Raw genomic sequence first — 23,826 nt, forward strand, 5'->3', positions numbered from 1 at the left:
AAACTGTCCTGATTTCCATGCACACTCCAACACAAACACAAGCATACACACACAATACATTGTAATAAAAATTAAAACAAAACACCAACAAAAAACAAAATACAAATTCAGAGAACTCAAAGGATCCTACTCTAGTTCACTCTTACTAGGCTTATAGCAGATCACAAGGAAAATAGCATCCTTTCTCTTCAAATTACATTCATTACCATCACTCATTTACATAGAGGCTTCACAGCATAAGTAACCAACTTTGGGGCCACTTCTCAAAATCTGTGTTAACTTTCAGCTTTGCTGCACCATCACCGCTCAGATCACTTCCTGCCAGATGTTCGTAGAACATCCAGAATTGGTTTCAGGAGCCTTCGCCTGCCCCAGTCTGCCAGTCAGACACTAAGTGACTAGCATTCTCTCTGACTTTAGCACCTCACTGCAGGAGCATGCCACCTTCTAATTAGGAATGCAACTAGTCCTAAATTTGCTTTGTTTTGTAGATTATTCCTCACCTGACCCTGTTTATTTTCTCTCCATTCCAAGCCATTACCAACTCTAATCACAGTGGTTGTAACATGTTCATCATCTCCAGTCCTGTGCTCTTTTGGCTGACGTCTATCCCAGAAACACGTCTATACGAAAACATAACTCAGGGCAATGTTCCCATTCTGGGATACATTCTCCAATGCTCCCAATTGGAGCTGATGCACCATTGGAGTTGGTGCTCTTGTTCCACTATGTGGGTCCCAAAAACCAAACTCAGGTCCTCAGGCTTGGCAGGAAGAGCCTTTCCCTGCCGAGCCATCTACCCACCGCTTTTATCTTTTCTTGATTTTGAAATTTTAAGTTTGTACAATTATTTGGCTCATTTTTAAAATAATGTTTTCTTTATCCTACATAGAACTTTAGGTTTCATATATCCACATTTCCCCTAAAAAGAGTACTGCCCTAACATATAGTAGGCATTCAATATATACTTCTAAGTGGTGAATGAACACTAGGACTTACCTATCTCTTTTTCTTTCTTTTTCACATCTTCCTTCCTTGTATTGGAAAACTAGTTGTGGGTGCTAGAGAGATGGCTCAGCAGCAAAGAGCACTGTCTGCTCTTGAGGAAAACCTGGGTTCTGTTCCCTGAACTCACAGCAGCTCCCAATCATCCATACTCCAACTCCAGGGGATCCATCTTTTTTTTTTTTTTTTTTGGTTTTTCAAGACAGGGTTTCTCTGTGTAGCTTTGCGCCTTTCCTGGGACTCACTTGGTAGTCCAGGCTGGCCTCAAACTCACAGAGATCCACCTGGCTCTGCCTCCTGAGTGCTGGGATTAAAGGCGTGCGCCACCACCGCCCGGCCAGGGGATCCATCTTAGTTAGGGTTTCTAATGTTGTGATAAAACACTATAACCAAAGCAACTGGAGGAGGAAAGAGTTTACTTCATCTTACAACTACACATCACAGTCTACCAACAAAGGAAGAATGGCAGGAACTCAAGGCAGGAATCTGGAGGCAGGAACTGAAGCAAAGGCCATGAAGGAGTATTGTGGAATATTAATTTGTGTTACATTTGTTTATGCCGTGGAACGTTTGTTTAATGATGCAAAGATGTGTTGCATTCTTTTTTTTTTTTTTTTGGTTTTCCGAGACAGGGTTTCTCTGTGTAGTTTTGGTGCCTGTCCTGGATCTCGCTCTATAGACCACCTGGCCTCGAACTCAGAGACTTGTCTGCTTCTGCCTCCTGAGTACTGGGATTAAAGATGTGTGCCACTGCCGCCCAGCAAGTTGCATTCTTTTATGTTACATTTGTTTAATTCTGTGAAGCTATGTTACTTTGCCTGTCTAAAATACCTGATTGGTCTAATTAATAAATAGCTGAACAGCCAATAGCAAGGCAAAAGAATATATAGGCAAAGAGAATATATAGGAAGAGAAATCTGGGAAGAGAAGATCGAAGGAGTGAGAAAAGGAGGAGAGAGGACACCAGGGGCCAGTCACCCAGCAAGCCACAGAGTAAGAAGTAAAGAAAGGTATATAGAATAGAGAAAGGTAAAAGCCCAGAGGCAAAAGGGAGATATAATAATTTAAGAAAAGCTGGCTAGCAACAAGCCAAGCTAAGGCCGGGCATTCATAAGAAAGAAAAAGTCTCTGTGTGTGATTATTTGGGAGCTGGGTGGCAGGCCGCCCAAAGAGTAAAAACAACTAACAACAGAGGAGTGCTGCTTACTGGCTTGCTCCTCATGGCTTGCTCAGCCTGCTTTCTTCCTTTATTTTTTTTAAATTTCCCTTTATTGAAAATATTTTTTCTCACATAATATATTTTGGTTATGGTTTCCCCTTCCTCTACTCCCAGTTTCTCCCCATCTCCCTTCCATCTGGATCTACCTCCTGTCTATCTCTCATTTAAAAAGAAAGGCTTCTAAGAGAAAAAATAAAATATAACATAGTAAAATATAATTAAGATAAAACATAAACAATCATATTGGTGTTAAACAAGACAAACAGAAGGAAAAGAGCCCAAGAGAAAGCACAAGAATCAGAGACCCACTCCTTCTCACACTCAGGAATCCCATAAAAACACTAAACTGGAAGCCATAATACATATGCAGAGGACCTGGCACAGACCTGTGCAGGCCCTGTGCATGTTGCCTCAGTCTCTGTGAGTTCATATGAGCTTTGTTCACATTGATTTAGAGGGCCTTGTTCTCCTGATGTCCACCATCCCATCTCTGGCTCTTACACTCTTCCTGCCTCCTCTTCCATGTGGTTCCCTGAGCCCTGAGGGGAGGGATTTGATGGAGTCATGCCATTTAGGGATGAGTGTAATGTCTGTCTGCAAGTCTCTGTATTTGCTCCCATCTGCTGCAGGAGGAAGCTTCTCTGATGATATCAGCCTGCTTTCTTAAACTACTCAGGAACATCTGCCCAGGAGTGGCATTGCCCCAGGGAGCAAGGTCTCCCAAACCAATCATTAATCAAGAAAAGTCATTATAGCCAGGCATGGTAACCCAAACCTAGAGAAAGCAGAAGCAGGTGGATTCCTGAGTTCGAGGCCAGCCTGGTCTAGAGCGAGTTCCAGGACAGCCAAGACTACACAGAAAAATCCTATCTCCAAAAAAAAAAAAAAAAGAAAAGAAAAGCAAGAAAGAAAAGAAAAAGGAAAAAGAAAATGCCTTACAGACTTGCCTACATGCCAATCTTACAAAGGCATTTTCTCAATTAAGATTCCCTCTTCCCACATCTGTCTAGATTTGTGTCAAGTTGACAAAATCAGCCAGCACAGGATCCAACACCCTACTCTGAGCTCTGAGAGCACCAGACATACAGATACATAAATGCAGGCAAAACATCACAAACATAAAATAAGATAAACGAACCTAAAATAAAATTTCATAAATAATATGTTTAGTTTAGAAATGGCAATTATTAAAGTGTATAAACAAGCCAACTGCAATATACTCTAGCAAACAAACACTCTGGGCTAAGAATTCCATTTGCTTCTTTAGTCAGTATCTCTCCCTCTTTCCCTGTACCTCTGCATCAATTACTCTAACCACAACATCAATACTTTCAAGACACATTGCTTTACTTGCATTCAGTTTTGTCACCTACCTACCACAAGCTCTTCAGTGGCTGCCATGGTGTCAGCAGAGGGCACACAAAACCGCAGACCTCAACAGCCACCGACAACTAAGCATGACAATTCCTTATAATAGGAAGCCCTTACCATTGTTTAACCTCCCAGCTAACCTCTGCTTAGCTAAGGACAATTACCCATGTGAATGTAGCACTTCAGTGTAAAAAATACAAATAATTATAATATTAAAGACCACTCGTTGTTTACTAAAAATCTGTACTTCTGCTTTTTAAGCATAAAGTCAGACATATCTTCGTTCCTCTTGGCATAAAATAAAGTGATACAACTGAATTTTACCCAGTAAAGTGCTTACTCTCTGGTGTGCTCTGTAAAAGCCTCCCTCATGTGCCTTTTTTCTGTGTCTTCTTCTCTTTCAGCCCAGTGGAAGACTGAAGCTTTACTCAGCCAATTGTAAATTCCAGCCTAATGCCATCTTCTAGTCTATTAAATAGTAGCATGTGAAAATAAATGGTTATATCATTTTTGAAAGTGCATTCCATTAAACCTAAGAGCCATCTTCCTCCACCTCTTCTCTGACAAAGGTTTCACTAGTTGCCCAGACTGGCCCTGAATGCAGGATCCTCGTGCCTCAATCTTCCAGGAGCATCAGGGTAATTGTGTTGGTATCGTAAGATATTGTTGATAATTAACTGATTATCCACTGTATACTTTGAAACACAGACTATGTATAGCAGTGAAAATTTTGTATTTTATCTTTTCTTTTATAAACTTGTATTTGAATTCCATAGCATCTAAAATTTTTTACTACCCAGGCAAAGAGGGTGACACCTTTAATCCCGGCACTCGGAAGCAAAAGCAGGGAATCTCTGAGTTCAAGGCCAGTATGGTTTCATATATAGCTAGTTTCAGGACAGCCATACAGTGAGACTGTTTCAAGTACAGACACACACACACACAGAGAAAGAGAGAGAAACAAAGACAACGAGAGAGAGACAGACTATTATATTTATACTCTTGAAATTCTTCTATAGTACTTCTATACCTTCTTTGTTTTTTAGATGAGTCTTAATTGTAGCCCTGGCTAACCTGGCCTTGATGTTGTGGCAATCCCCCTGCCTCAGCCTCCCAGGCACTAGAATGCCATTTTGTGTTGTTTTTTATGTGTAGTTATTTATGTGTGTGATGTACACACACATGTAGATGCCACTGCACTAGTATGGAGGGCAGAGGACAACCTGCAGAAGTCAGTTCTCTCCTCCTCTCCCATGTGGTCCTGAAGAACAAACTCAGGCTACCAGGCTTGCATCAACGACTTCTACCTGCTGGACCATTACCCTGCCCTATGGATGCAAGATTTACTTGTTTATTTAGAAACAAGGTTTCTCTATGGAGCCTCTCTGGCTGGCCTTAAACTCACTCTGTAGACCAGGCTGGCCTCACACTCACAGAGCTCCCCCTGCTCTGCCTCAAGAACTCAGGGGTTAAAGACATGCACCACCATGCCAGACACAATTTGTAACAGCATATATACTCTCTGTATTTCTTTTTATGACTTTTGATAAGCTTACGCTGAAATAATTTCAAAATAGTTTGTTAAAATCAAAACAAGTTTTACTGTAAGCTTAATGGTAACCATAAAGAAATACTTTTCAATAGAGACCAAAATAATCTGGAATCAAAACACATTACTATAGTAAATTACTTAACCATAAAGGAAGAGTGTAGGAGAGAGAGAAAGAATAATAAAACAACAAAATGCCAGGCAATGGTGGCACACGCCTTTAATCCCAGCACTCAGAAGGCAGAGGTGGGCGGATCTCTGTGAGTTTGAGGCCAGCCTGGTCTACAAAGTGAGTTCCAGGACAGCCAGAGATGCACAGAGAAACCCTGTCTCGAAAAACCAAACAAAGAAAGAGAGAGAGAAAGAGAAAACACATTACCTGCATGTACTAACCTTAAATGTGAAATTCTCCTATTAAAGACACACCAACTAACTGGATGAAAAAACAAGGCCCAAGCACACACTGTTGTAAGAAACTGACTTCACTTCGAACACAAAAGAACACAAAGAGGCAGAATAGGAGTATTCCAAGCCAACAATCCAAAAGAAGTGGGAGCGGCTATATTTCTGTGAAGTAAAACAGATTTCAACTCACCAACAGTAAGGGGCACTAAGGAAGACCGCTGTCTGACAACCAAACCATCAGAAGGATAACGAGGCAATCAGGAAAAAGGGACAACTGTAGCTATACACAGATACAGTGTCAGAGCAGGAAGGGACAGACTCCCCAGTCCCAGTGAGGACCCCAACACCCCAGTGCAGCAACGCCATGCAGACAGAAACCAAGAGAAACATCGCTCAAGCTGCAGCCTAGACCAAATGACCTAAAAACACCAACACAACACTCCATCCAATCCTTACAAATTATACTTTTTTTTTCATTATCATGTGCAACATTTTGCAAGACACATCATATAGTCATGGGAAAAAGCTCAACAAAATTTGAATCCTGAAATCACACCTCATGTCTTTTCCAATCTCAATGCAACAAGACTAGAAATCGGTATGATAATAAAATTTTGAAAATCATATAAATACATGAAAAGCAATCTCTTTATTTTCTTTTTTGAGATGGTCTTATACTTAGCCCAGGCTGGCCTTGAAGTCTCCATCCTTCTGTCTCAGCTTCTCAAGTACAGAGATTACAGGTGTGTACCACCACATCATCCTAATTACTCTGAAATAACCAACAGATTATGGAAACCAAGAGGAAATGTTTTAAATTTCTTGAAAAAATGAAAATGGAAATACAGCATTTCAAAAACCAGAAAGATATCAAAACACAACTTATGTTACATTTTAAGGAACGAGAAACGGAACAAACCAGACCATAGGTTAGGAGAAAATAATAACAAAGATCTCAGCAAAAGTAAATAAGCAAAAATAAAAATGCAAGAGAAACTAAAGCTACAACAGTCATAGTTCTTCTAAAAAATACATCTGATAAATGCTTAGCCAGAGATAAAAATGGAGACCCCTGGGTGTGGTGGCACATGCCTTTAATCCCAGCACTCGGAGGCAGAAAGGAGGCAAATCCAGGCCAGCCTGGTCTACATATCAAGCTGCAAGACAGCCAGGGTTACTAACAGAGGGACCCTATCTCAATAGAAAGAAAAAAAAAAAAAGCACTTCTGAGCACAGTGCCTCATACCTGTAATTCCAATATTTGGGAAGAGTTCCAGGCTAGCCTGAGCTACGGAATGAGACTTGAAAGGAAAGTCCAGAAGGCAAGTGAGTGGGATGGCTCAGTGGGTGAGGGTGCTTACCACACGCCTGGGGGCCTGAGTTCAATTCCTAGGACAATGTGGTAGAAGAGAGAAGCAATTCCTGGTTTACTCACACATACAAGTGTGACTGACATAGGGGGAGGTAGCCTTACTAAGCTTTGGGATGCATGTCCCAGCACTTGAGAGGCCAAGGCACGAAGACTGCGAACTCCAGGTTAACCTGGCTATTAGAGTAAGCATGAGGCCACTGGGTTACTCAATAAGATCCCATCTTGGAAAGAAAACAAAACTAGCAGGGAAAAGGGAGAGATTGCAACAGCCATCCCAGGAATACAGTCATCACCAGGAATGACCAAGAACACCTATACAACAACTGTTAAGAAAAACACAGAGTCCTGAAGAAACCAGTAACAAGCAAGGAGACTGAATCAGTTTCCCAAATCCTTTCTTCAGTCCTCTCGAAGATAAGGACAGGGCCAGACAGCTTCCCTGCTGAATTCAACTAAAACATTTACAGCATATACCAAATTTGTTTAAATTAGTACAAAAAAAAAAATCAAAGAATTCTTCCAAAGATATTCTATGTCGTCAGTACTATTGCAACACCAAAAGTAAATAAGAATACAACCACAAAAGAAAACTATGGGCAAGCATCTTTGACAAATCCAGATGCAAAAATTCTCAACGGACTACTAGCCAACTGAGCAAGGGGTAGGGGTTACTGACACAGTGTTTGCCTAAGCCAGGTCCCCAGTACCACGAAACAGTAACTATGACATCAACAACAAAGCACCTTAGAAGTATCACCTACAGCATTCAGGGAGAGAAGAGGACTGCCCTGAGCTGGAGGCTAATCTGGGCTACACAGAGCTCCAGGACAGCCTGGACTACAAAGTGAGAAGAAACAGCAACAATCAATAAATGTAATGCAACCAACCATGTGATCATCTCAACAGATACAAAAGAAAAAAAGATTGTTATGAAACCTTGTAACCCTTTGGGATAGGGCTTTCAAGGACCAGAAGGAACATACTTAAACACATAAGGCCATACCCAAAAATACAACAGCTAGTTTTCTGATGAGGAAGAAGCAAGAACTTCCTCTCTAAACATCTCAAACAAGGGGAAAAAGCTCCTCTCACTCTTCACTCGATGAAGTGCTGCAAGTGCCGTGCAGAGTAGTGCGGGAAGAGGAAGAAACACGTGCACAGCAGAGAGGAAGTCAGACTGTCACTGTCAGTAGACGACAGGCTCTTACACATGCAAACAGATGGCTCTGCCAGAAAACCTGAAAACCTGGCGAACACTAAGTGAGAAATGCAGCAGTGTCAGGACAGGCCATCAGCAGATAAAACCCGCCAGTACTGCCTCAGGTCAAGAGCAGCAAGCTCTCTAAAACAGCATCAAGAAAGCGACCACATTACAACAGTCACCAAAACTAACACAAACCCCACAATACTGATGCATACATTCAACCAGAAAAGTCAAAGTTCTACAATAAAAACTATACAACACTGGTTAAATGAAGCAGGGAGCATACAGCTCAGTGATAAAACATGGGCTCAGAATGTATGATACTTTGGTTCAATTCCCAGAACCAAAATAATTTTTTAAATTATATATATATATATAATATATATATTATATATATGTAGGTACCTAATGCAAATTAATATAGTACAATAGACAGAAGTTTATATATATATATGTCTTGCACACGGGGGGGGGGGGGGGGTGGGGTCCAGACATACACACATACACTTTTTTTTAAGACATGATTCCAAGCTGGTGTCAAACTGAGCCTTGGCTTGACCTCCAACTTCTGGGCCACCAGCCTCCACTAAGACTGCAGGTGTGTGGGATCATGTACACTTTTATTCACTGCGGGAACCAAACCCAGGGCTTCATGTATGCTAGGCAAGCACCTGCACCAACCGGGCTGCACCCCAAGTCCTGAAGAAACAACACACACTGGCCATACGTCCAGTCATCTTGCTAAACTTAATCCTTAATTCTAACAGCTCAACTGTGGTGTGGTCTTTACATTTTATATGTGCATATTAATGTAAATGAGTCAACTGTGATAAGTTTGCACATTCACCTTAATCCCTTATTTCTTTTTCTTGCTGGGCATTAACTCAGATCTGCAGAATTGTGTATAGCCCAAGGTCATGGGCGGAGCAAATACCACTACACAATTACATGACCTTTAATAAGGAGCTGGAGAAGAGTCACATGCCCCTTCTCCCTGCTCCTGCCTGTGAGGTGGATTAGCTCCTGGTCAGATCAGAGGACAAGTTCAGCTGTCTACTTTGTTCTGTAATTGTGAGTGTATTTCCTCAATTTATATCTCTCACAGTTATGAGAGAGGCCTTGAGTTCAAGCACAGCCGAGGCTATAGAGACTGAAGGCAAAACAAAACAAGAGTAGCCTTCTCTGTCTAAACCTTAGTCATGAACACACACACACACACACACACACACACACACACACAACCAGTCTACTTGTAATCATTAAAATTCTGTAGACAACTTTTCATGCTTCCATCTAATGTTCTTACTGAACTCCTTGAAGTTAAAACCCTTACTTATGTTTTAGCCCCAGGGCTTACCATTATGCATGAAACAATAAGCTGACTCCACTCTATTGCAGAAAACTTTGTTTATTGCATGTGGATGCCTACTTTAATAAGCTGTATGATACCATATTTACATATCATATAAAGCAAACATTCAATGTTGTTTAATTTATGAAGAGCTGTAAATCAAGGAAAAAGTCAGGGACAAAAGACAATATATTTCCAGAATCATAGGGTGGCATCTCACAGGGAAAAAAAAAACAAAAAACATTTTCCACCCAAGTGACTTCTAAAATATACCTGTTTTGTATGCTTTTCTACATTGGTATAATGACACCAGTATGTCTTAGAGAAGTTAGATACTTGCCACCTTAGAATGAAAACAAAACATGAAAAGCCTTCAAATACTTTGAATAAATTGTAGTTAAGCTTCAAATATACCGATAATATGCTTAGCAACATCTAATATCCTTTTCTAGTACTGAATATTATCTAGCAAAAAACTCACATATCCATAAAGAAACGGTTACTTTAGCATTTTATAACTACAAGCTTACTACATATATTTATTACTACCCAAGAGTAATTTTGCTAAATACTAGCTGAAGAATAACTAGCCACATCATATACTTTATTTAAAAAAAAAGTATCTATATTCATAAGGCCCATAAAAATCACCAATGATTATTCTGTTACCAAGTGTTTTTTTTGTTTTCTTTTGGTTTTTGGTTTTTCAAGACAAGGTTTCTCTGTGTAGCTTTGAAGCCTGTCCTGGAACTCACTCTGTAGACCAGGCTGGCCTCGAACTCACAGAGATCCGCCTGCCTCTGCCTCCTGAGTGCTGGGATTAAGGGCATGTGCCACCACCACCTGGCACCAAGCGTTTAAGATAAAATCTTTACTAGCAAAAACTCCTTGCTTGTGGTTGAGGATATAGCTCAGAGAGAGGGGGGAAAAGGAGCGGGGAAGAGGGGGGTCCTTGATCACCACACCTGGGAGGCAGAAGCAGGAGACGTTGAGTCCTAGGCCAGCCACCCAGGGTTACAGAGTAGACCAAGTCTTAAACAATAAGCAAGAAAAGAAAGAAAACAATTTGATTGCTGAATTAATCCTGTATTCACTGAGTTACTATATCCGCTTGGGAATATATGAAAACTAAAGTATTTGAAGTTTCTTGTAAAACAATAAAGGCAGCAATCACAATATCTGGCATTTGTGACTGATTTTATTTTTTACCTTATTTGGTGACTTCAAAGGTGAGATGGCTATCTTATTTGGTGTCTGTGTTGTAGAATTTAAAGTTGATCCAATAACGCCACTTTCCGATATTGTTATGGTCTTTGATGGAGTTCCAGGGGTAGACTGTGAAAGAACCCTACCTGCAAATGAGAGGCAGCCCATCAGTTGATGGATTTAGTAATAGTTATAAACACTTACATGATAATAACCTACATATACAAGGGCTTTAGTTTCACATATACCAATATATGACTTTAGAGACATTAGTGAGACCCTAATGAATTCCAGTAAACCTAAGGATTACCTAAGAACACGCTCCAAAACACAGTTAAGCTATATCCATCAGAGAGCGAGCTTGAGACAACTCAGGACTTATGCCCTGAGTCTGCTTCTGAATTTTACCTGGCCTATGGCTGTCTTCCTATTTGAACTTCACCTGGCCTATGGCTGTCTTCCTATTTGAACTTCACCTGGCCTATGGCTGTCTTCCTATTTGAACTTCACCTGGCCTATGGCTGTCTTCCTATTTGAACTTCACCTGGCCTATGGCTGTCTTCCTATTTGAACTTCACCTGGCCTATGGCTGTCTTCCTATTTGAACTTTACCTGTACCACAGCTGTCTTCCTTTTTGAACTTAATTTTGCAGGGCAAAATTAAGATCCACAGTTCTGCTGGCACGCAGCTTGGTTGGCAGAGTGCTTGCCAAGCATGCAGGAAGCCATGGATCTCTCCCTAGAACCTCATAATCCAGGAAAGATGGGACACTACTGGGAAGGCAGAGATCTGAGGATCAAGGTCATTCTCGGCTACATAGAAATAAACTAGCCAGGAATACATCAGACTCAAAAAACAAAAACAAAACTCATACAGACACTTAAAAAAAAAAAAAAAGATACTGGGAACCAGAGAGATGGCTCAGTTGTGAACAGTACTTGCTACTCTTCCAGAGGACCAGGGTCAGAGCCCAATACCCACATCAAGTGGCTCACAACTCCCTGTAACTTCAGCTCTATGGGACCCGATGCTCTCCCTCTTCTGGCCTCTGAAGGTACCCACACAAATATGACAACACACACACACACACACACGCGCGCGCACACACACACACGTAAAAATAAAAGCTATAATTGAATGGACAAACCTGGACACTGATTTTAGAGCAGCAAAAGGGAAGGAAAAATTTCATCTAGCTGCCCTGGCCAGATCCCACACTTCGCTCTGTCTTGGATAATAACTCTTCTGAAACAACCCTGGGGAAATGCAAGGTGTCTGGATGACTTAGGGAACTGGAAGCCATATTTCAATAGTGAAATATCAGGAAGTTTTATCCTGGGTGAGAAGAGAATACAAAGCCGTTCTAGACCTCTAGTTCCAAAGGTCTGATCCTCTTTTCCCTCACGTGCCTTCACCTATGGTCAGCCCCAGCCCTGGAGCTCTGAACTCCTGAAGGAGTCCATGGAATAATCATTGCTGCTGCTCACCAAGGATTCTGATTCTCCCATCTGGAGCACACTGTACTTGCACCTCTGACCTGATGCTCTTTCCAGTCTTGAGGTTAATTAGGGTCATGTGACTACCATGACCTGAGTTATGAATAAACTGGGAATGTCATTTCTGGGCCAGAACGGCCCGACACAAGCCCTTCTGGACCCCTTTCCTCCACTGTGTCTGAGGTGGTAGCGACCATGAGAAGATTCTTCTGAACTACAAATGGACATTCAGATAATTCTGAAGTATGAGTAATTAAAAAAAAACTTTTCTTTGAAACAATTTGGAGATTATTTTGGCAGGAAAATCAAGAGTATCCTGACTGACTCAGGCTGCCAAGTTGAAGAATCAAAACCAACTGGCCACATGAAATGAATAGAAGTAGGAAGAAAAAAAAAAGCCATTAAGCCCAGGACTATGAAAGAACTTCTGACAAAAAAATCTTCTATTAAGAATCCTCTCTCGTCGGGCAGTGGTGGCACACGCCTTTAATCCCAGCACTCGGGAGGCAGAGCCAGGCGGATCTCTGTGAGTTCGAGGCCGGCCTGGGCTACCAAGTGAGTTCCAGGAAAGGCGCAAAGCTACACAGAGAAACCCTGTCTCGAAAAACCAAAAAAAAAAAAGAATCCTCTCTCAACATGAGTGAGCCTGCAGTCACTGAGGGCAGGATGATCAAATGCTCTGCCACAGAGGGAAGGTCTAAGTATGTAAAAAGTAGTGGAGATCATAATGGAATGATCTCTGCAACTCCTCTAGCCCAGGTGTGGGGTCAAACCTCGGCTAGCATGGGCAGAGAGGGAGATGATTACAAGGGCGGTTCCTTTACCCGAAAGGGGCCATCAGCACTCAGCAGAAAGAGTTTTAAAAAGGGAATCGAATTTTATCATAATTTATTAATTTAAAAACATTTTAGGACCTATGAAATGACTCAGTGGGAAAAAACACCGAGTTTGACTCCTGGGACCCACATGGGAAGGAGAGAAACAATTCCCACAAGTTGTCCTCTGACCTCCATACATCCACCCCATTAATCAATCAATTAACCAACCAACCAACCAACCAATCAATGTGATTTTTAAAATTTTAACACTATTTAGAGTTACTTTTAAATGTTTTTCTGTGTGTGCTTTGCAAAGCGAATGTCTGAGGAATAAGCCCACAACCATCACTATAAAGTTATTGTAGCAATACAGTTTGGTAAAAATGCTCATTGCTTTAGGTATTAATACTTCATATTAAATGGGTATTATCTTTCCGGAAACATTCATTTTTTTAAAAGATTTTATTTTTATTATTTTTTAACAATTGTACATATTGTAGCATTTGTATGATGTTTTTGGTGTTTGTTTGTTTTTTCCTTCAGACAGGATTTCTCTGCGTAGTCCTGGCTGTCCCAGAACTCATTCTGCAGACCAGGCTGGCTTTGAACTCAGATCCACCTGTCTACATCCTAAGTGCTCAGATTAAAGGCTTGTGCCATCACCACCTGGCTTGTCTGAGTTTTTATTGAACTTGTAACCAAAGACTTAAAGCTGGGTACAAAAATAAATCCTCTTTGCAATACAGAACACTGTTCAGCCTGAGTTTTGATATGCATGATAAAGAATGTAGTAAAAATCTTTTTAAAACTTAAAAAATTGAAAACAGCATAGCCAACAATAATAAACACTATTTCTTTAAGTATTTGAAAATATTAACATCAAAATGATTTCATTAAATTGAAATTGGTAGTGGTATTTTATGATATTTAGAACCTACCGTTAAGGTCACTTGTTTTTATGAATATTGATATTGTTATGGTTGGCTTTATAAACATATTTATGTTGTAGATTTAGGTAATTTACAGGAAAAAATTTAGTACCTGAAATTGCTTTAAAACAATACATGGATGGAAGGGATAGAGGGTTTATAAAGTAAGATTGGTCAAAATCTAATGCTTGCTTAACTGAAGAGTGTAATTAAATTTCATCAAGCTAATTTCTCTAAAAATTAAAAAAACTGTGTGTGTGTGTGTGTGTGTGTGTGTGTGTGTGTGTGTGTGTGTGTGTGTGTAGGCAGAGTTGCTGCCCCACTAGGCCACACCTCCAGCCTTGTGTTTGTCTAAGTATGCATTGTGCACACAAGTGACTGCCCCAGGTGCAGAAGAGCGGGAGGGACAGCAAGTGTGGGCAGCCTGTGTGGGTGCAGAAGCCGAACTGGAGCAGTGTGCACTGTACCAGCTCTCCAGCCCCTCAGAAAACACACTCATAGACAATCTCAGATCTTAAAGATAACTAGTTCTAGGGGAAAATCACTTAACACAGGGCAAAAATTATGCTGCAGAGGACTGGCAAGATGGCTCAGTGGGTAAAGGCACTTCCCACACAAACCTGATGATGACCTGAGTTCAATTCTCATTTTATTTTGGAAAGAAAAACCAGAAAATCCTATTCTAAAAGCTGTCCTTGATTTCCACACACCCACACTACCGACACAATACTATTTTAAAATTTAAAGCAAACTGCAGGTAAGAAAGAAAACAGAAGCCACAGTCTGCTTCCTCTCTCCTGCAGTCCACTGTGCCATTCACAGATCCCTGCCTTAGGACAGCAACTCCAGTGTTGGGCTGGGCCTGCTGCTGGGAGAGAGCCAGCACTCTCCTGGGAAATGAGGCTGTGGAGAGTGCTCTTGGGCCCCTTTACACCAACTGGAGGTCGTCCCCTTGTGCTCAGGTACAGGAAAAGGGACAGGGAAGTGAGAGTGGAAGTCCCTGACAGCAGCTGGGCACAGAGAGTTACCCAGGAGGTCAGTGGAGGTGCTGAAGCACCTCAGGGATTGGGCAAGATGGGCACACCGTCAGACCGCTTCAGCAGCTATAACCTGTGTCCCAGAGTAGGAATTCAGAACAAGTAGCCACGCAATGCTCCTGCTCACAGATGTCACCTTCTGGGATAGAGGTGTGGGTTACTGTAGAACAAACCTAGGCTCTAGCACTTCAGACAAGTGTTCCATCACCAAGTTATTTATGCCCCAGCCTACAAACCCTATATTAAATGGCTACTCTTTACAAGATTTAATGTAAGCTATGAAGTGTACAATTTTGTTTGTAAAATAGGATTTATTATTGCACATGTGCACATGCCACAACATGAGTGTGAAGATGTGTGTTCTCCTATCTCTCTGAGGGCCCTGGAAGTACACCTCCCTCCCAACAAGCCTTCCAGGAGCTTGGTCTCACAGGCAACTCAAGGCGAAGATCAGCACATGTGTTACAGTGTGGGTCCTGGTGTACTGCCCTCCCTGTGTGAGGCAGGCTAGGGTAGGAGGGAATCCGATTCCTCCTACTCCTGTACCACTCCTGATGGACATTAAATGGAGACTAACCCTGAAAAGAAAGACCCTTAGCTACAAAGGGAATTTCGGGTTTCTACTTTAGGGTTTGAATCCAGGACAGGCTCTTGGGTAGCCCAGGCTGGCCTAGAATTTTACACAGTATAACCAAGGATGACCTGAGCCCTCACCTTTCTCCAACAGTGCGAAACTACAGGTTTGCATAGATGCTCCCAGGTGCCACGCTGGCTCCTAATGGCTGTGAACATCAAACTTACACCCAAGACTGACTCTCTGGCTCTTAAGCCTCAGGAAGAGATCACAGGCTCTTTAAATCCTGGTGCCTAGTTGGCAGTGTGGGGCTGCCACATAACTGGCCAATAAAGCCTTGATGTTCTCTTGGGGGGGAAGTCCCGCCCTCCTAGGATGAACAACACAAATGAGCTGTTGATGCTGTGGTTGGAAAGAGGTCCCTTCTGAAAATCTGTGATACAGCACAAGGGCAAATCCAGCTTGATGCATAACTTTGGCCAAATATTTGAATATTTCATGATATACTTTAAAACTCAAGTTATTCTTTTTGAGGAATCTGCTGGATTATTCATTTAGTGGTATGCGTCTGGTTGTTCACAGGCCATGATGTGCTTGTGCAAATCAGAAGACACCTGGGTGAGTCAGCTCTCTCCTTCCACCATGTGGGTCTCAGAGACCAGGCCCACGTGGTGAGACCTGGCGGCAGGAGCCTGTGCCCACTGGGTATCATGCCGGCTGCTGTCATGTTCTCTTCCTTGGAGACAGGATCATGCTGTTGAGTTCTGGCTGGCCTAGAATCCACAGCAAACATCCTGTCTCAGCCTCCAAAATGTGAGGATTAGAGATATGAACGTCCATATTCAGGGCATTTATGATTTTCTAATCTAACCCTTAACACTATTCATCTTAAACTCTGCAAATTCAAGGAAGCATACAAGTAATATAATTTTACCTTGAAATTAAATTATAAGACTTTTTTGTTTGGTTGGTTTTTTGAGACAAGGTCTGTCTGTAACCCAGGTTGTCCTGGAACTCAATGATCTCAAACCCACAGTAATCCTCCTGTCTCAGCATTCCAAATGAGAATATTGGCACATGCCACCATGCCCAGCTCAGCCCACATTCTAAGAGTGATCAATTCATTAGTGGATGTTTTCACACAACAATAAAGATTGCTACCATGAAGTAACCCACCATCTTAGAAGCTCTCGTAACAGGGTTCGCTAATCTCATTTAACCATCTCAATGATCACGTGAGGTGATGATATTCATATTTTAAAGAAATAAGACAAACAAAACTAGGTATAGTATCCCACACCTGCATTCCCAGCACTTGGAAGACAGGAGACAGAAGAATCAGGAGCTCAAGGTCAGCCTCAGCTACACAGTAAGTTTTGAGCCCCACCTGGGCTAGAGAAGACTATGTGTGAACACCACTCTCCCACAAGATGAACAAATGATACATTTATCCAAGATCACAGAGAAAATCAACTCAAGAGCCAAGAATGAAAGCCCAATCTTCCAATAGCTTTTACATATTACTACACTGTCTTTAAGATACACATGCTCACTCAGTAACACTCACCGACCTCAACAGCTTCAGTGCCAAAACGACAAACAAAAAAGAACTACCATCAATCTTGTACATACACACTATACTCTGTTCTGCCTTTTAAAAGGAAGTAAATTCAAACACACCCTAACACAGACGGATTTGAAAACATTACAGTATGTGAAGAAGCCAAGGACAAAACGATCAATGTTATAAAGGTATAGGATACTCAAGATCACATGATCAATGTTCTTTGATTTTACCTGGACAGGGGTATAGGATACTCAAGATCACATGATCAATGTTCTTTGATTTTACCTGGACAGGGGTATAGGATACTCAAGATCACATGATCAATGTTCTTTGATTTTACCTGGACAGGGGTATAGCATACTTAAAATTACATGAAACAGGACAGTGGATGCCAGGGATGGAGACAGGGAGGAATGAGGAATAACTGTTTAATGACTTAAAGTTTTGCAAGTTGAAAAGTTCTGGAGATGAAAAAGGGTGACAACACATTGCACAATAATGTGAATATACTCAATGCCACTGAGCTAGTCACTAAATGCGGGAAAATTTTAATATTCCTTATTGTGTATATGCACACAGACATGCATGTATGTGCATGTATGTGCTATGGTGCACACTTGGAGGTCAGAGAACAACTTTTAGGACTGGCTCTCTCCTTTAGCAACGTTGATCTCAGGTCGCTGGGCTTGGCAGCAAGCACCTTTACCTGCTACGTAATCTCACTGGGCCCTTACTGGGAAACAGTTTTTAAATAAAGTAATTCTTAAAGAACTAAATGGTAAAGAAACAAAAAATTACTATCTCCAGGCAATGTTGGTGCATGCCTTTAATCCCAGCACTTGGAAGACAGAGGCAGGTGGATCTCTGTGAATTCGAAACCAGCCTGGTCTACAGGGTGAGTTCCAGGACAGCCAGGGATATACAGAGAAACTTTGTCTCGATATAAAAAGGGGGGTGGAGAGGGGAGAGAAAATTACTATCAAGAAAAATCCTAACTGCATAGGGGAGACAAAAAAGGAAACCAGGTATCATAATAGAGTATAACTAGGGGACAGACTATAAGCCAGTTTAAAAAAAATTAATTAAAGATAAGTATATGTCAAGTGTGGTGGTACACACCTTTAATCCCAGAACTTGGGAGGTGAGTTGAGGCCAGCATGTCTACAGAGTGAGTTCCAGGCCAACCAGGACTACATAGTGAGACCCTCAAAAACAAACAAACTACAACAGAAAGGTAAATACATGATAGAAATAATCAAACTTGAGGGGACACATATGAAAACGATGGCATGAAGGTGCCTCACTAAACCCCAGGAGACTTCCAAGAGGAGTGGCCGAGAGGTAAAATGAGCAAGTCAGTGCAAGGGAGCTGCTGCTGAGCCCAGTGCCGAGATCTCTTATTACAAGTTCAGCAGGTCTCGGCTGCGGGGGCAAAGGGAAAAGGCTATCATCCATAGGTCCTAACAGCTACGTCAACACCGGCATCTGAATAGGTCAAAGCCAAGAAATGAACAAAGCAAAGACTATTTTAAGCATGGATGTGACAAGATCAAATTTGTATTTTAGAGAAACCAGCTATACATAGGTAAATCCATCTTCAATGAGAACTCCCCATTTAAAAACAATCTTAACATATTTTGAAACAGCATTAGTTGCAATATAAAAATGATATAACCTACTACTACTTATAATACAGGACAATTACTTTGGTAGCTTAAAATGTGACATATAAAACAATTTAAAGGCTATACAGAACTAATCAAAAGAAGGAATGAAGCTGGGCACTGTATGAATACTTATAATCCCAGCACTACGGAGGAAAGACTACTTTGAGTTCAAAAGCCAGTCTGGGCTACAGAGCTACCCAGGCTAGCCAGGCTAGCCAGGGTAGCTAGCAAGATCCTACCCCTGCACCCCTCCCCAAATATGAAATTATCTCTGCAAACTAAACTTAGCACCAATAATTCTAATAACACAACAGATATCTATCTCTATGGATTTTGTCTGCAATTACAAGGCAAATCTGTGATTAAGTTGTAACATATTATAAATGACCCAAAAACTGAACAATAGCATCCATAGTAGTATCCATACTAATCAGGCAGAGCTGTTATTTGGAATTTTCTTGTTGTTCTGTATTACTGAGAATTGATACCAAGGTCTTAGGCATAGTCAACTTTTCTACTATCTTAACTACATTCCTAACAAAACACCTGAAGTTTGCATATCCAAAATGATTACTGGTGATGACACATTTTAAGTCTATAATAAAAAGGAACTGGGGCTGGGCAGTGGTGGCGCACGCCTTTAATCCTAGCACTCAGGAGGTAGAGCCAGACGGATCTCTGTGAGTTGGAGGCCAGCCTGGGCTACAGAACGAGATCCAGGACAGGCACCAAAACTACAGAGAGAAACCCTGTCTTGAAGATAAAAAAAAAAAAAAAAATAAGGAACTGGGTCACACTAAGGAGAGTGCTGGTAAATGTAATACAGCTTAAATTCTGTTATTATTTAAGTAACTACTGTTTGATAACATTCATAAAGAACTGCATGTGGGGGCTGGAGAGGTGGTTTAGCCAGAGGAACTGGGTTATGATTTCCCATCTCGCTTTTCATAAATTTTGTTTTTGTGTGTATGTATGTATGGTTTATTTGGTTTTTTGTTAAGCTATTTGTTTTCTAAAAGAGAAAGAAACTGGGATGGGGGAGCTTGGGGATGATCTGGGGGAAGTGGGGATGATCTGGGAGGAGTTGGAGGGGAATGAGGATCCAGGAGGAATTGGGGGAGGGGAACTGTAATCTGAATATATTGTATGAAAAACTTTACTTTCAATAAAAAAGAATGCAAAAACACTACTGCCTAAGGTACGACTGCTGCACTGAAAACATCTGAAGGAGGCGGCAGAACAGCTTTCTCTAACTCTAAGAGAGACATCCATGTAGCTGGATAGACTATAAAGGAACATAACCTGTGATGACTGGTGGTGACACTTGAGTTGTCTGTCCTGTGACTGCTTTACTATTAATTGGTTTTGCAAAGATCAGCTTCGTGATCACTGGACCAGAGGTTGGAGTTCGAGGCTTCTTAGCGATCTGAAACATATAAATAACTATGAAGACATCTGTTTCCATAAAAATCTATGCAGTAAAAGTTAGACAAGATTCATACACAGTAGTACACGTAAAGTCAGGTCATTTAGCAAATTTATCTATGTATTAATGTATAAAACAATTAAAACAAATCCATTCACCAAAATATTAGTATGATCATATCTGCAATCACATGTGTCCTAATACCTCTAGTTTCAGGGTAAATCCCTAGTCTCTCTGAAACATGCAGATGGAGAAAATAATAGTAAAGTTTAGTAATAATAATAATGTTTAATAGTGAAACACTATGCACAATGTTAGTTTTCCAAATAAGCTATCCAGTAACAAAAAGACAGAGTTCAAAACATACAATACAAACAGTGAAGTATCGCTGCACACATATGCATGGCTACATTCACCTATGATCCAAGATGTAAATTATTACATATTACAGATTTGTAATAATTTTTCAATAGTTTTCTTTCTTTTCACTTTCTCTCTTTTTCACTTGTTTTGTTTTTGAGATAGGATCTTATTCAGCAGCTCAGGCTGGCCTGGAGCTCACTATGTAGCCCAGGTTCACCTTGAACTCATGGCAATCTCCCTGCCTCAGCCTCCAACTACTGAGATTACAGGCATACATCTCCATGCCTAGCAAACTTTCAGCTACACACACACACACACACCAAGAGTAAAGGAAGAACTGAACCAGCTGAAGTCAATTACAAAGAGACATGTTTAGTAGAACAAAGATTTGTAAAAGGCTCTGAAACATATTTACTAAAATAGTACTTATTGTACTTTAAACTCCTTGAAGGGACTATCCATACATTATTTATAACTCATATCCAACATGAAGTTAAAATATGGGCACATTGTTGACCTGAACTAAAATTTGCCACAAGTCAAAGAAGACAGAGGTACCAGTGTGGTACAGTTATTTTTTGTTCATTTTTTGAGACAGGGTCATTCTCGTGAAGCTAATTAAGAAGACTAGGCTGACTTCAAATTCCCAAGGTGTGAGCCACTATACTCAAGATCAATGTTTTTACAGTGAAATTGTCACAAAACTCAAGGACATAAAAGGAAGGAGCAGAAACTTACCTGGCATAAAACTCAAAGTTTAGTGTGTGAAGAACATTAAATACTTTACCTCTTGGCAGATACGCATAATGAGACCCTAAAGTATTATTTATTACTGGAGATAACTCAAATGAATAAACATGACCAACATGAATAACAGCAACCTATCAGAAATAATATTGATCACAGTTACATATCAGCTCCATGTGCTCAGATTACATAGCATGCTATCTTACACTCACAATGTTACTTTCTTACACTCAGAACCTATTAGAGACACAAGTACCTCTGACAGAAAATCATATTTTCAAAAAAAGGAAATCCATTAGTGTATAACAATAGACACAGCTTGCAAGCCATGACATATCTGAGTAAATTAATTATACTTTAGAAAGTTGATGCCATCCAGAGACATGAAGGGAAGCACTCCTCCAGTCTTTACTAAGGCTCTAAAGCAAAATGGAATCTCACATATACACACAGTACTAGTGACCACAGAGGTAGACAGTCTTAGAAACACATAACCTTAGCTATTAAAAGTAAGACTTGAAAGTACTTCCTCCTTTCCTGGCCTTCACCATTATATGTTATATGCTTACCAAACAGGAAAAAGTCTAAACAATGGAACCAAAAGCAAGTTAATTATTCAAACAAACGATCTCATCTTGCTCTTATGGCCTGTATTCCTTTAGTGGAGCACGGCTCAAAATAACAATTCCCAGATCCATTAAGGAACCATAATTAGTTTTTGAAACAAGTCCTCACATTTCCTAGGCTGGCCTTGAACTCCTTATCCTTCTGCATCTACCTCCAAGCATGGGGATTACAGACATGAGCCATACCTGGCTTTATGTTGCGTATATGGAATGCAGGGCTTTATGCATGCTCTTGAAAATGACTCTTTATTCAAGTTTTATTTTACTTATACTTTTGTTCTAGGGTAGCTTAGGAATCAAAGTGAAAAAGGGATGATTCCTGGCCTAGGTTCATTTGGAGAGTGCTTGTCTGGCATGCATAAAGCTCATCAGTGGTTTAGAGTACTTACTACTCTTGCAGAGGAGCTAGGTTCCATTCCCAGCACCCTCATGAAGGCTCACAATTATCTGTAAGTCCAGTTTCAAAAGATCTGATGCCTTTTGGGATTTGTGGGAACTAGGTACACACATGGTATACATACATACATACATACATACATACATACAAACATACATGCATACATATTCAAGGAAAACATTCATTCACATAAATTTAAACAAAAAGACAACCTTAAATTTTTTTAAAGAATTATTTTCAATAAATTTATGGAATTAGCAAATTAAGATAAAAATGAGGCCGGGTGGTGGTGGCATATGCCTGTAATCCCAGCATTCGGGAGGCAGAGGCAGGTGGATCTCTGTGAGTTCGAGGCCAGCCTAGTCTACAGAGCGAGATCCAGGACAGGCTCCAAAGCTACAGAGAAACGCTGTCTCGCAAAACCAAAAAAAAAAAAAAAAAAAAAAAAGAAAAGAAAATTAAAATTTACAAGTAAGGTAGAAAAGTAAGCCAATATCTCATGCAAATAACTTTCAGCATCAGGCTGGACACATTCAGGAGCCACTAAGGGGCTATGCTGTCCCAGACTGCTCGCTGCTTACTGCTCTCACATACTAGGCACTGCAGATCCGGGACAACGGTTAGCTATCTGGAATTAAGTATGACTACACACCTACCATCACCTTGCCACAGCTACCTTCATTAATTCTGAACATGGGTCTCCTTCATTCTTGCCTGCTGCTCACACTCAACAACCTCAGTACCCACAGCAAACTTAAAATGATGCTGTGGACATTCTGGGGAAAAAATCAGATTTGTATACATATATGCCTCGAAACAACCTCATTATTATGGGGCCTAATGTAGAAAACTATAAATGTGTAGTTACTTATTTTTTTTGAAGTGTTTTAGGGGTTCATAAGTTGCTTCTGAGTTAGAAAGATTTGAGCTACCTAAAATCAACTGGATACTTAGAAAATACTCTAAATAGGTTTCCTTGTTTTTTTTAATTATTTAATTAATTAATTTACTTATGTTTTGGTTTATGGTCCTCCTAGCTGTCCTGGAACTCATTATGTAGACCAGGTTGTCCTCAAACTCACAGAGATCCACCTGTTTCTACATCCTTAGTGCTGGGATTAAGACATGCTCCACCATGCTCGGCTCTATTATATGCTCTTTTAAAAAATAAAGTTTTTAAAACAAATGGAATCTGGTTTTATAAAACCAACGACAATAAAACAAGTGAGTATTAGGCCGGAGTCTTTTATTGTCAATACTTAGAAAACTAAAGTAAGAAATTAGTGGATAGAAATAAATCAGTTATTGAAACAGTATCTGTACACTGATTTCTATCATTAGTTCTTTGAGATCATGATGATCCACACCTCCAAAGCCAATCAAAACAGGTTTCAACACTAAGGACAGGATACTTCACAGTGACAGGCTAGGCTATCTCATTCAAGAGTGCCTCAGCAAAATAGATAGATTACAGCGAGAGGTAATGACAAAGAAGC

At 40.6% G+C, this 23,826-nt stretch overlaps 1 protein-coding gene across 10 annotated transcripts in view; it reads right to left on the reverse strand.

The window, feature by feature from the left end:
- Positions 1-23,826, reverse strand: part of Lin54 (lin-54 DREAM MuvB core complex component) — a 72,935-nt gene that overhangs the window by 27,389 nt on the left and 21,720 nt on the right. For 9 of the 10 annotated variants that reach the window (XM_059274793.1, XM_059274790.1, XM_059274791.1 and 6 more), the window contains exons 3-4: positions 20,074-20,197; positions 10,686-10,828 (exon numbers count right to left, since the gene is read on the reverse strand). In XM_059274793.1, coding sequence (XP_059130776.1) covers positions 10,686-10,828; positions 20,074-20,197 — 267 coding nt within the window. Of the gene's footprint in view, positions 1-10,685; positions 10,829-11,830; positions 12,542-20,073; positions 20,198-23,826 lie in introns of those variants that run through there. The other variant, XM_059274798.1, reaches the window with a different exon arrangement.

The sequence above is a fragment of the Peromyscus eremicus genome, chromosome 10 (genome assembly GCF_949786415.1).
Source record: "Peromyscus eremicus chromosome 10, PerEre_H2_v1, whole genome shotgun sequence".
In the NCBI taxonomy this organism is placed as follows: Eukaryota; Metazoa; Chordata; class Mammalia; order Rodentia; family Cricetidae; genus Peromyscus; species Peromyscus eremicus.